General features: G+C 40.9%; 1 protein-coding gene across 2 annotated transcripts in view; it reads right to left on the bottom strand.

Annotated features, from left to right (window-relative positions):
• MYO1B (myosin IB) overlaps window positions 1-12,931 on the bottom strand; it is a 376,700-nt gene that overhangs the window by 14,029 nt on the left and 349,740 nt on the right. For both annotated transcript variants that reach the window (XM_075829974.1, XM_075829973.1), the window contains 2 exons: window positions 4,760-4,892; window positions 2,930-3,082 (listed from right to left, as the gene is read on the bottom strand). In XM_075829974.1, the coding sequence (XP_075686089.1) occupies window positions 2,930-3,082; window positions 4,760-4,892 (286 nt within the window). The remainder of the gene's footprint in view (window positions 1-2,929; window positions 3,083-4,759; window positions 4,893-12,931) is intronic.

Below are 12,931 nucleotides of genomic sequence, written 5' to 3' on the forward strand. Positions count from 1 at the left end.
TTTTTTTTCCCAATAAAACGTACAAATTTTCAATTTTTACAAGGCATAAAAGGAGAAAAAGCACCCCAAAATTTGAAAAGCAATTTCTCCTGATTACGGCAATACCCCATATGTGGTAATAAACTGCTGTGTGGACACACAGTAGGATTCAGAGCTTTTAGAGCTCAAATTTAGCTGGAAGGTTTTTGGGTGCCATGTCGCATTTGCAACGACCCTCAAGGACCAAAACAGTGAAAACCCTCAAAAGTGACCCCATTTGAGAAACTACACCCCTTCTGGAATTTATCGAGGGGTATAGTGAGCATTTTAATCCCACAGTTTTGTTTTTTTGCAGAATTGATTGGAATTAGGCAGTGAAAATGAAAATCTGACAAGGAAAAAGGAGATAAAGCACCCCAACATTTGTAAAGCAATTTCTCCCGAGTTTGGCAATACCCCACATGTGGTCATAAATTTCTGTTTGGACACACGGCAGAGCTCAGAAAGGCAGGAGCACAATTTGGCATGCAGATTTTGCTGGATTGTTTTTTGGGCGCCATGTCGCATTTTGCAAAACCCCTGAGGTACCATAATACAGTGGAAGCCCCCATAAAGTGACTCCTTTTTGGAAACTACACCCCTCAAGGCTTTTATTATTTTTTTAATTTTTTATTAGTGGCCTTGTAGTTGGGATTGATAGTAAAGTGTCAGTTTTTTCTGATTATACAAAACTTTGTAGGATACGTAAAACGCAGCTTGATTGGAAAATATTACAGAAAGACCTTAATAAACTGGCAGAATGGGCAAAAACATGGCAGATTAATTTTATTGTTGATAAATGTAAAGTAATGCACCTATGCCACAGTACTAATAATAATGCATATACATTACATTAAATAAAACTGGAGATAACAGAACAACAGTAGGACTTGGGTGTTCTGGTTACAAGTAAGCTAAGCAGAAGAACTCAATGTCAAGCAGTGGCTGCAAAAGCAAATAGGATTTTAGGTTGTATAGAAAGAAAAAAAAAAGCCTGTGATTCAAATGTAACATTGTAAAACCACATCACGCGACTCAGACATCAATATAGAAAAGGTTTTTTTACAATTCGAATAGTTAAACTACTACCCCAAGAGGTAGTAATGGCAGATATACAATAACAGAATTTTAAAAAAATGGCGGGAAGCTTATCTAATGAAAAATAGAATTGAGGCTTATAATTAATCTAGCAATGAATGACGTATTATTGATCGAGAAAGTTTGAACTTGATGGACCGTGTGTTTTTTCAACCTGTGGAACTCTGGAACTATGTAAAACCAGGCTCACGGTCTGAGTTCCAATTAATCCCAAAAGTGTTGAATGCAATTGAGATTAGGGCTCTGTACCAGCCAGTAATGTCTTCCGCAAATGTTCACCAATCATTTTGTACATGGGGTCATTGTCTTTATAAACCAGTAACTGTTGCCTTATAGTTAAAAGCACACAAGTGTCTAGTACGTCATTGTATGTGGTGACATTAAGATTTCCCTTCACTGGAAGTAGGGTATCCAATCCTAACCAGGTGAAACCTCAGACCATTATTCCTCCTCCAATATTTCCACAAACATTTGGCCATATAGTATATTTAGAGTTCGTGGAAATACAGCACAATAAATGGGTCCCATTGAAATGTCATTGCTTAAAGGAACAGTGTCATCACAAATTTATTTTTCATATGTTAAAGATGTTAGTGCTTTATTAAAAACGTTTATATTTATTTGTGTGTTTGTGTTTTACTTTTTCTTATTTTTACACTTTTTCTTCCCTATGGGGGCTGCCATTTTTTGTTCCATTTCTGTATGTGTCGATTAACGACACATACAGACATGGAATACGGCAGCCACAGTCCCATAGGGACTGCGAACGGCTCCCGTCCCATCCACTTCTGTGTACGCTGTCTGTGTGGGAACTGCGCATGCGCCGCTCCCACACAGTCCAATTTGAAATTGGCGCCGTCCGGCGCCATTTTCCTGTGGACCGGAAGTCGCGGCCGGACAGTAAGATTACTACTTCCGGTCGCGGCTTCCGGACTTGTGCACTTGGACCAGCGGCAGCAGACGGAGCGGACGGGCCGGAGGGAGCCGCGGCGGCAGGAGCAGGTAAGAGATTTCAATGTATGTTCGTGTTTGTGTACGTTTACTATTGTATGTTAACCTTCTACACTGTGTGTTAGCTCAAAAAATGGCGACACACAGTGTAGGAGGTTAGACCGTTCAAACCCCTCGTTTATCCCGGCACTAGCCAGGATAAAGGAGGGGGGGATGCTGAGAGCTCACTAGAGCGAGGGCTTTTTACCCAATTTTGCAATGCTGCAATTTTGGGAATAGCTCCATCTAGTGACCAGCAATGGGAAATATTATAAATTAGAATCTAATTTATAGTATTTCCTGACTCGTGAAAAAAATAAAAAAAATTTGAACAATGTTTAATCACCTACACACTAAATGTTTAATTAAAAAAACAAAAACATGTTTTTCTGGCAACACATTCCCTTTAAGCAAAGTCCTTTATACCCCTAAGATAGTTCATCCTCTTTGTTTAGGTAAAAGAAATATATCTTATTTTTCCTCTATTTTTATTCCGCTCATAACACTAAACAATATATATGTAAATAAAGTGTGGTTTGTCGGAATTGTCCATGAAAAATGCAAAGATATGCTATATTTACCCCATATACCGCAACCCTCACAAGTTAATAAAATTAGCATTTTGACATTTTTTATCGCCAAGGATTTATAAATGGTACATTTTCCTAAATATATTGCAGATTCAGGGGATTTGCAAATAAAACAAATGTGTCGTACAAACAATACATGATGTCACTGTTATTACAGTTACAGACTTGCTGGACAGGAAAGGTGTCACCTCCAGGGCTGGAACAAGGTGATTGCATAGTATGGAGAGACTTACCTCTTTGAGATGGAGTGCAAAGAAGCCGTCATTTTGGGAACTCATGCTCACTTTGGTGACATCACCCAGAGGAACTTCCAGCTTTATCTGGCCTGACTTGTGGTCAGCAAGAATGACATTATTCTTTGTCAACAATAAAATCCTGTTTGCTCCCTGAGGATTTAAAGGAATGTTCAGATGACTCTAGGCAAATCCACCATCCCACTAAAATGCATCTTCATCAACATTACGTGCAAGACTTTGAGAACTAACAGATTATTTTTATTTTAGTGCAAGCAAAAGCAAATTCACTTCTTCAGGGTCATTTCTGCTAATCTTGCTTTATGAAATAATTGCATGTCCTGATCAACCACAAAACTTTCCATGGGGAATCTGTTCAGTGCCTCGTTTGGAAGTGGTCATAGAGAAAATGTGGCTTTGTTGCCCGTAGCAACCAGCGTCCTAGTTTTTAATCTTCTATATTATTAAATGAACTGATTGGTTGGCTACAGAGAAGACCTCATGTGGTGGTGTAGCGTGGACACAGCCATTACATTTTTTTTTTATTAGTAATTTAAATGGTGCAAGATTAACCTAAGGCAGTGGTTTCCAACCTGTGGCTCTCCAGCGGTTGTGAATCTGCAAGTCCCAGCATGCCCTGAAAACCTGCGGCATGCTGAGTGTTGCAGTACTGAGCGTAGTCCTTATGCACAATGCCCATAAAATTATATGAGTCCATATTGTACTTCTGTGTGCCACTAATTTTATATGAAGGCACACGGGTATTTTTTTTTTTTTTCATGGACTCCATTTTGCATCTTGGGGAGAATACATTGCCTTTCAAATGCACCATACAGCAGAACACAAAAAAGGCCTTTGGGTCAGTAATATGGACCAGCAAGGACTCAGTGTACCTCCTTACAGGGTCCATGCATGTAAAAAAAAAAGACAAAAACAGACCATTAACTAACCCATTGTGGTTAGTGTGACAATGTAAGCCATGACTCCAGTGTGAACAGTGAATTATTTTGTTGTTGATTGTTCTCCATATTTTCCCTCCCAAAAACGTTTTTTATTGTAAGTAAAGGATAGCAAGATGTGAGCATCACAGTTTGGCTTAAAGATTCTTTGACCTTTTAGGGGCTAAACACAAGTGCAATCCGTGCAGTTGAAGTTCTTGTGTAATAACCATAATAATGAGTTTCAGTGTCTAGAAAAGTGACAACTGGGCCACACACGTCCTCAGAGCAGATGTCATTTTCCATCTTCTACATGGAGGTAAAGTAGCCATAGTTCTCTTTGTTTGAATGTGGAGGCTAATAACAATGGATAATGTCCCAAAATGTACAATGAGGGAAAATAAATGTAGGTAAAATTTTATTGGGACCAATACCATTTGAAAATTATAAAAAAATGTATGAATTATTTAGACTCAAGAATAAATATCGGACCAGTTTGTCCAGATTGGACTATGTCAGCCTTTCCATGCAATCTCCGCATTCCTACATACATCTGGCTATGTCACGCACATTATTAGCGAAGGGCTGATGATGCAAACCCCCTCCAGCACTTCTGCTCTAGAACGGAAGAGAGAAAGGTGGATATGCGCAGATATTGGTATTCGCTAACGTTTATTAATTTTTATTTGTTTTATTATCATTATCATACATTTAAATGGGGCAGGGGTTGCCCAGCAGTAGATTCGTTCTCTCCCTGACAGATTCCCTTTTCTTTATACATGTATAATATATTATAAATACTACTTATATTATACTGCATCTACTTATAGATGTATCTCAGGTGGACGTTCTCTATAACACATTTACCAGAATTTGAACCCAAATATCTTACCTTTCCATTGGCTCGGTTGATTTTGCTCACAGTGTCAGCAATTATTATTTTATCTTCAATGGCATCACTTAGCTTCTTATATTTGGGATTTTTAGTGATTTCCAAATAATCCCCTTGAAATGGCTGCCCAACACTGAAATAAAATTATACAAATCAGTTATATGCAGCAGAGCCAAGCGTGCCAACTCAGTAACTCATGTTGTTATTTCAATGTATTCTCTTTTCCACAGAACTGGGGCTAAAGGGGGTTTTACACTGGGCAAGTATCGGGCAGACAAGCGTTAATAGGGCAGTGATCAGCAGATGATCGCGCAAAAGCTAGTTCATCTGCTGATCGTGTCGCTTTAAAAAACTGAAATATTATCGTTGTCGGCAGCACATCTCCCTGTGTAAACAGGTAGACGCCTTGCCAACATGATAATGTATGGGGATGAGTGATCGTAGTAACGACCGCTCGTCCCAATACATAGCTCCTTGTGACAGGAGCAAACGAGCACCGATCACGAGCTGTCTCGTGATCAGCGCTCACTGCGCCGGCCAAAATTGGCAGGTGTAATAGTAGTGCTTTTACACTACCAAGCTATCTTAAACAAAAACTCAGACAAAAGATGTCGTTTTCCACAGCACTGAATGAGTATTTTGGATTTAGCATGTGTTTGTGCAGTCGCTCAGTCGTAAATGATGCGAGGATCTAGTGAAATTGTTGGATATTTGCAAGAGCGTGGAGATCCTGCTGTGTCAATAAAGTATAAAAGGGTGTGCATCAAAATGGACAGTAGAGCCCCTGAGGTGAAAATCCCCATCGGTTCCACAGTGCCTACTGTAAAAACAGTTTAAGTGGATTTTAGTGAAAATCTGTGTAATTTACATGGAGTACAGTTAAGAAATGTACTTATCGGTATTCAAACCACTTTTCCTGTGTAGGTCTGTAATCGATGTTACTTCTTCATTTGATTTTTATTTATTAGCATGATATAAATTAACTGGGATCCTGACATTATCACTTTACTTTGACCTGATAGTGAGTGTGAAACACATTAGAAGAAAAACAATAGGGTAAATAACCTTTAAATTGCACCAATCATTAATTATTTTTTTTGCATAATCCATAAGAAAAGTGCCATCTTCCCCGCCATCCAGCTACCTAGAGTTATTCTTTCCCTGTCTGCAGTCTATGTGTAAATGTTCACAAACCTCCTCACACTCACTCCAAAAATCCGTCCAGTGTGAACCCATAAATACAAGACCAGGAAGAGAGGTGGCTATGCTACATCCACTCATGGACCTTTTACACGGCCAATAATCGGGCGAACGAGAGCACTTTTAAATGCTCGCTCCCAATCATCAGCCCGTGTAACATGCCCAGCGATCGGCCAACAAACGAGCACCTTATACAATATTAAAACTGCAGGTGCCCAAACAACCACACTAACAATCGTTCGGGCACATAGATGGTTTGCTCTATGTAAATAGAGCTACCCAAGCGCCATTCGGCTTGCTATATTGTTGAACAGTGCTCGTTACAGGCAGAAAATCTGCCCGTGTAAAAGGAGCATCAGCCTGTGTGTGAGATTCATGCTGTGAGAGGGGAGGGGGGGGGGCATCCCACTTGCCCACTAAACAAGTATAGAGGGAAAATGTACATGTACAAAGGGAAGGGAAAAAACTTGAAATACCGTATGCAGTTATGCCACATTTCATCTCACTCATCAGAATAGGGCATGCACAAATAAATATTTCCAATTATATGAAGAATTTTCCCCAGAAAATTTGATCATATCACAGAAACACAATAGTAATTATTTACATAAAAGCAAAGTAACGGTGTATTATTGAAGCGTTTACCACTAAACAGAAAAAATGTTAAAGAATGAACAATAAGCGCTCCACTCAATTATAGTCAATGGCCAACATCTACCAAACAGTTTAGGCCAGGTTTTGTTACTAACTGTGCTAACAATTGTTGCAAATGGTAAAGTGTGAAAATGAATGCATAAAATGTTTGACTTTTCTCACTCGCCAGATTTAGAAGGCGACGAGAGTAGTTTTCATGGTCTACAAGGAAACATAATTTAAGTTAAATTTATGATAAGTGATAGGTGAAAATGTCAATTTTTATGCAAGTCTACGCCTACTCATAGCGGGTATAGGTTTGATTTTCTTCCTCTTAGACACCTTTTAATACATTTTACCCAAATCACGGCAACTATCTTCGTCAGCCTTAGTAAATGTGGGCCAATGGCTATTAAATTGCTCAGATTGTAAATCATTTAACCCATGATTATTTTTGTACAGTAGTATATGTAAGCAATCGTAATATATATTATAAGGGGAAAGTGGCATCTTCCTTACTTTCCAGCTTCCTGTTGTAACCTTTTCCCCTGCCTACGTGGTCTCTATAAATGTTCAGTAAGCTCCTCACTCACCAAAATATCTGAATACAGTAAATATAACACTAGGAAGAGGGAGGGGGTGATGAAGTTTCAGATGGGGAGATGTCAAATTGATTCTGCCACAGCAGAACTTCACACCAGGAAGTGCCCACCCATTTAGCAGGCATGGATGTAGAAAATGGGGATGCATGGAGGGGGGATGCAAAAAGACCCATAAATACAGTTTAGACCATTTCTGGCAGCACTAGATTTAATATAGGTCTACAGCTGCCAAAGATCAATAAAAACATTTTTTTTTCAACAGTAAGTACACTAAGTTTTATACACTTTTCTATGACCGTCTGATAATCCAAAATATTTCAAATCCAGCACTTGTGATCCCAGTAATGCCAGGTTAAAGGAATTGTACCATACACGTTTTTTTCCTGATCATTATAATAAAATGAATTATTTCAAATACACTTGAGAGGGCTACACCTCACACAATTCACACAACATACTGTTCCTGAATCTAGCCCCAACGTCCTCCAACAGCAACAACCACCTATCGCAGTAACATTTGGTAATAATGATAAATACATTAAACTCGTACGTGTTGATATGTTGATAAGTGAGAATTGGCAGAGCCACAATGTTTGCTCCGCCTCAGGCAACTGTATAATTAGTCCTACAGTATTATGGTTGTATATCAAAGGCTGACTAGTCATACCTTGGATGGTATGATTTACAAACCAAAGGAGAAAAAATAAAAATGACTGTGCATATATACTTATTACTGTGTCTGCCGCTGTTCTGCTAATCATCTGAGCACAACGTCATTGCCCCAGAAGAAGCTGTAATGGCCAAAAACAGAGTCAGGCCAAGAGACGTGCCACTTGTGTTTTAATTGATGTCTATTTTAACTCCTCCCCGAAGCCCACTTTCTTTTCACTGTAGGTGGCACAGGTACAAAATCTACAGCAACATCTTTTGGAGTCTCTGTAAAAAAGGCTTATGAGCGCTCCAAAGAGCGCTCATAAGAGCGCTCACTCGCTAAGAAGTAGCGGTTACGAACCGCTCCTGTTCAAAGAGAAGCCTGCTGAATACAGCTGGGATTGGAGGAAAATCTGACTCCCAGCTGTTTATCCCTTTGATCACGGAGGTCCGTAACTGCAGCATGAGCAAAGTAGACTCCCTTGTTCGGTCGCGTCACTGGTATCTCAGACTGTGGTATCTCATTCAGCCATGGGCACCTAAAAAGGACCCCAGGGCTAAACATTGAGTATACCTGCGGTTAGGGCACACTAGGTGTTGCCCTAACAGCAGCCTGTGTCATTGTGACACAGTATAATGTATTATAATACAGGAGTATACCTGTACATTATAAGTAAAGAATATAGTTGTTAAAAAGTTATCCCTTCACGGGATTAAGAAAAAATAAGTGCGGAAATTGCTGCGTTCTTTCCAATGTTAGGAGATTGAGACATCTCTTCTGAAAAACCCAGCAATTCTGCACTTTCCGTAGCAGGAATTGACATGCTGTGGTCCGAAAATTACGCACCGCCGGTCAACTTCGACACGGAAATTTTACACGGCATGTGGATGAGATTTGTTAAATCTCATGATGCACTATGCTGCTACTGTATTCTGCTGCGTTTTTTACAGCCGAAATTCCGGCCAGAAAAAACGCGGCAATTCCGCAGCGTATGGACGAGCCCTATTAAAGCAATGTCCAAAAAGAAAAGGCATTATTTAGCATAAAATATATTTAATGGCTCATACATTACATAAAAAAACACAACATATTAGATATTTAGAAGACCGTAATAACCCGAAGAATTAATTGAACAGATTATTCAAAATAAAACAAAATGCAAAAAGTTGCTTTTTTCTATATTCATGCTGCAAAAATAAAATAAATAGCTTACAATGTCAATTTTTATACCCCCAAACTGCAGGAAAAATATACAATTTCTCCAGCATAAAACAAAGCCTCATATAGCCACAATGAAAAACAAAGAAAGTTTTGGCTGCTAAAAATAAGAGGGAAAAACAGAAAAAAAAATTAGCTGGTCATGAATAGCTTTTTGGGATTGGTCATTAAGGGGTTAAAGCTGTGAGTATATTAAAAAACGAATTCCTGAGGTGCATGCATCTAAGTGCTGTGCTAGTGTTCATCTATTCGTAGCCACAGGTACACTGAAACGGTCCAAGAACAGGGATAGAACTGGAGTATACATAGGAACTACATGTCACAGCACAGAGGAACAAACACGAGTATTGGTGACTTTTTGATCCTAGTGATCTTCTCAGAAAAGATTTGGTTCAGGGGTGTAACTAGGAAAGACTGGGCCCCATAATAAACGTTTGACTGGGCCCCCCCTAGGTGCCACACGCAACACCCTTATAGATAGTGCCCCCTGTAAATTGTGCCAAACAGCCCCCCTTGTAGATCTCTCCATAAAGCCCCCCATGTATATAGCGCCACACAGCCCCCCTCCCTTGTATATAGTGGCCCACACAGCCCCCCTTAGTATAGTGCCACACAGCCCCCCCTTAGTAGATAGTGCCACACAGACCCCTGTAGATTATGCACACACAGACCCCTGTAGATAGAGCCACAGCTTCCCCCTTGTAAATAGTGACATACAGCCCCCCTAGTAGACAGTGCCACAAAGCCCCCTTAGTAGTGCCACACTGCCCCCATGTATAGTGCCCTGGCTTTTCCCCCCTTGTAGATAGTGCCACACAGCCCCCCTAGTATATAGTGCCACCCTGCTCCTCCCTTGCATATATTGCCACACTGCCCCCCCCCAAAAAAATATTGTACTTACCTTGCCCCGTTCTTGTGACGGACAGAGCACTGCACAGGCTCTGCTCTGGACACATGCGCAGACCAGCGTGATGCAGTCACTTCATCATCCCGGCCTGCGCAGGGAGTCTTCCCAGCACCTTATAGGCTACAGGCCTAAAAGTGGCCTGCAGCCACAGGGCCGATTCTAGATTTTCCGCTGCCTAAGGTGAAAATTTAAATGGCGCCCCCAGATTTTGATTGACATCCTCCCGGCTGTTTTACATCACTACCAGCCTCCTCAAACTCTTGCGGATTCGCCGTTGCCTTGTACTCCCCTGGCATGCACGGTGCAGCGATGAAGCCGGGCAGAGTACACCTCGCTTCACGGTGCGTGCCCAAGTAGTACAAGCAATGACGCATCCGAGAAAGTTGTATCAGTCAGGGGGATGTCAATCAAACAAGGAAAGGTGGGTTTAGAGGCAGGACTATGTGACTTCACGATAGCGCCACCGCCCCATGACCCTTTAATGAGTAATTAGCATATAGTGTGCGCCGTTTTAAAAGATGACTTTTATAGATTTTGCTGCATCTGAAAAAAAACATAAATTTGGAAATATTGTCAGGTCATATACTGCATTTTTACAATCCCCGACTAAGACTCAGAGATAAATGGAGAGAAACCAAAATGCAATATGATCAGTGGCTCGACAAAAGAGAAAATATTTATCGGTCACAATTTGACGCTGATATCTTTAGATTTGGCAATAAAGCGGGCAAACTACTGGCGCGCTTGGCACGGGGTAGATACACACCGTCGCACATCTTAACCCTTAAAGATAAGAATGGAGTTTCTACTTCAGATCCAAAAACAATTAACCCCTTCCCGCTCCTTGACGTACTATTACGTCATGGCAGCTGTATCGTTCGCGCTCCATGACGTAATAGTACGTCACGGGAGTAACGGCCGTTTCGGCCGTCCTCCCGACACATACAGGAGCTGTGACGCTGCTGTCTTGTTCAGCAGCTGTCACAGCTCCTACAGCGGGGACCGATCGCTGTGTCCCCGCTGAGTAACCCCTTAAAAGCCGCGTTCTATAGAGATCGCGGCTTTTTAGGGGTTAAGCTGCCATCGCCGGCCTGCTACGCGATAGCGGCCGGCGATGGTGACTATGGCAACCGGACACCAAACAATGGCGTCCGGCTATGCCATAGACGGAAGCCTAGTGGGCCCTCATGTCCCCTAGTGGGACAAAGTAATAAAGTAAAAAAAAAGTTAAAAAAAGATGTGTAAAAATAAGAAAATAAAAGATTTAAAAGTAATAAAAGTAAAAATCCCCCCTTTTCCCTTATCAGTCCTTTATTATTAATAAAAAATATATAAACAAACAAATAAACTATACATAATTGGTATCGCCGCGTCCGTAACGGCCTGAACTACAAAATTATTTCGTTATTTATCCCACACGGTGAACGCCGTAAAAGAAAATAATAAACCGTACCACAATCACAATTCTTTGGTCACTTCACCTCCCAAAGTATTGAATAAAAAGAGATCAAAAAGTCGCATGTACCTAAAAATGGTGCTGATCGAAACTACAGTTCGTTAGGCAAAAAATAAGTCCTCGCACGGCTTTATTGATTGAAAAATAAAAAAGTTCTGGCTCTTAGAATAAGGTAACACAAAAAGTGAATGATCGTTTGCAAAACGTATTTTATTGTGCAAACGCCATAAGACATAAAAAAAAACTATAAACATCTGGTATCGCCGTAATCGTATCGCCCCGCAGAATAAAGTGAATAAGTCATTTATAGCGCACGGTGAACGCTGTAAAAAAAAAAACGAAAAAAAAAAACAATAGTACAATTGCTGTTTTTTAGTCACCACGCCCACTAAAAATAGAATAAAAACTGATCAAAAAGCCGCATGCACCCCAAGAAAACTACAATGGATTCCTCAAGGGGTCTAGTTTCCAAATTGGGGTCACTTTTGGGGGGTTCCCAATGTTTTGGCACCACAAGACCTCTTCAAACCGGACATGGTGCCTAATAAAAAAGAGGCTTCAAAATCCACTAGGTGCTCCTTTGCTTCGGAGGCCGGTGCTTCAGTCCATTACCGCCCGAGGGCCACATGTGGGATATTTCTCAAAACTGCAGAATCTGGGCAATACGTATTAATTTGCGTTTCACTGATAAATCCTTTTGGGTTATAAAAAAAATGGTATAAAGAGGATTTTCTGACAAAAAAAATATGTAAATTTCACCTCTACTTTGCTCTAAATTTTTGTGAAACACCTAAAGGGTTCATAAACTTTCTACATGCTGTTGTGAATACTTTGAGGGGTCTAGTTTCTAAAATGGGGTATTTGATAGGGGTTTCTAATATATGGGCCCCTCAAAGCAACTTCAGAACTGAACTGGAACCTAAAAAAATAAATAAATGAGGCAATACTTCGCTTCTTACATTATACTGATAATGAGCCGTGCCCACCCCGAGATGACCCCAGTTTTGACCGTTTGTATAAACGGAGACCCCTATTAGACCGTTCCAGTGCCCGGTTTTCGCAGCATACACCCCCGAGAAGTGTATTTCTATTGATGAGTCCCTGGTACATTTTAAAGGGAGGGTTCAATTCCGCGAGTACCTGCCGGGTAAGAGGGCAAGGTATGGTGTGAAGATGTATAAGCAGTGCTAGGGTGCATCAGGGTATACCTACAGGTTTAGGATATATGAAGGAAAGGCCACCCCCAAACCAGACTGCATCCTGGACTACAATAGGTACATGGGAGGGATGGACTTGTAAGATCAAGTCCTGAAGCCCTACAGCGCCATGCGGTGTGGTATAAGAAGCTGGCCGGGCACATCATACAGATGGCTTTGTACAATGCGTACGTGCTACGTCGATGTGCAGGCCAGACGGGAACTTTCCTGGAATTTCAAGAGGTGATTATCAAGAACCTAATCTTTAGGGACCAAGAAGGGGGGGCACCCAGTACTTCTGGAAGCGG

This window comes from Rhinoderma darwinii, chromosome 6 (genome assembly GCF_050947455.1).
Source record: "Rhinoderma darwinii isolate aRhiDar2 chromosome 6, aRhiDar2.hap1, whole genome shotgun sequence".
In the NCBI taxonomy this organism is placed as follows: Eukaryota; Metazoa; Chordata; class Amphibia; order Anura; family Rhinodermatidae; genus Rhinoderma; species Rhinoderma darwinii.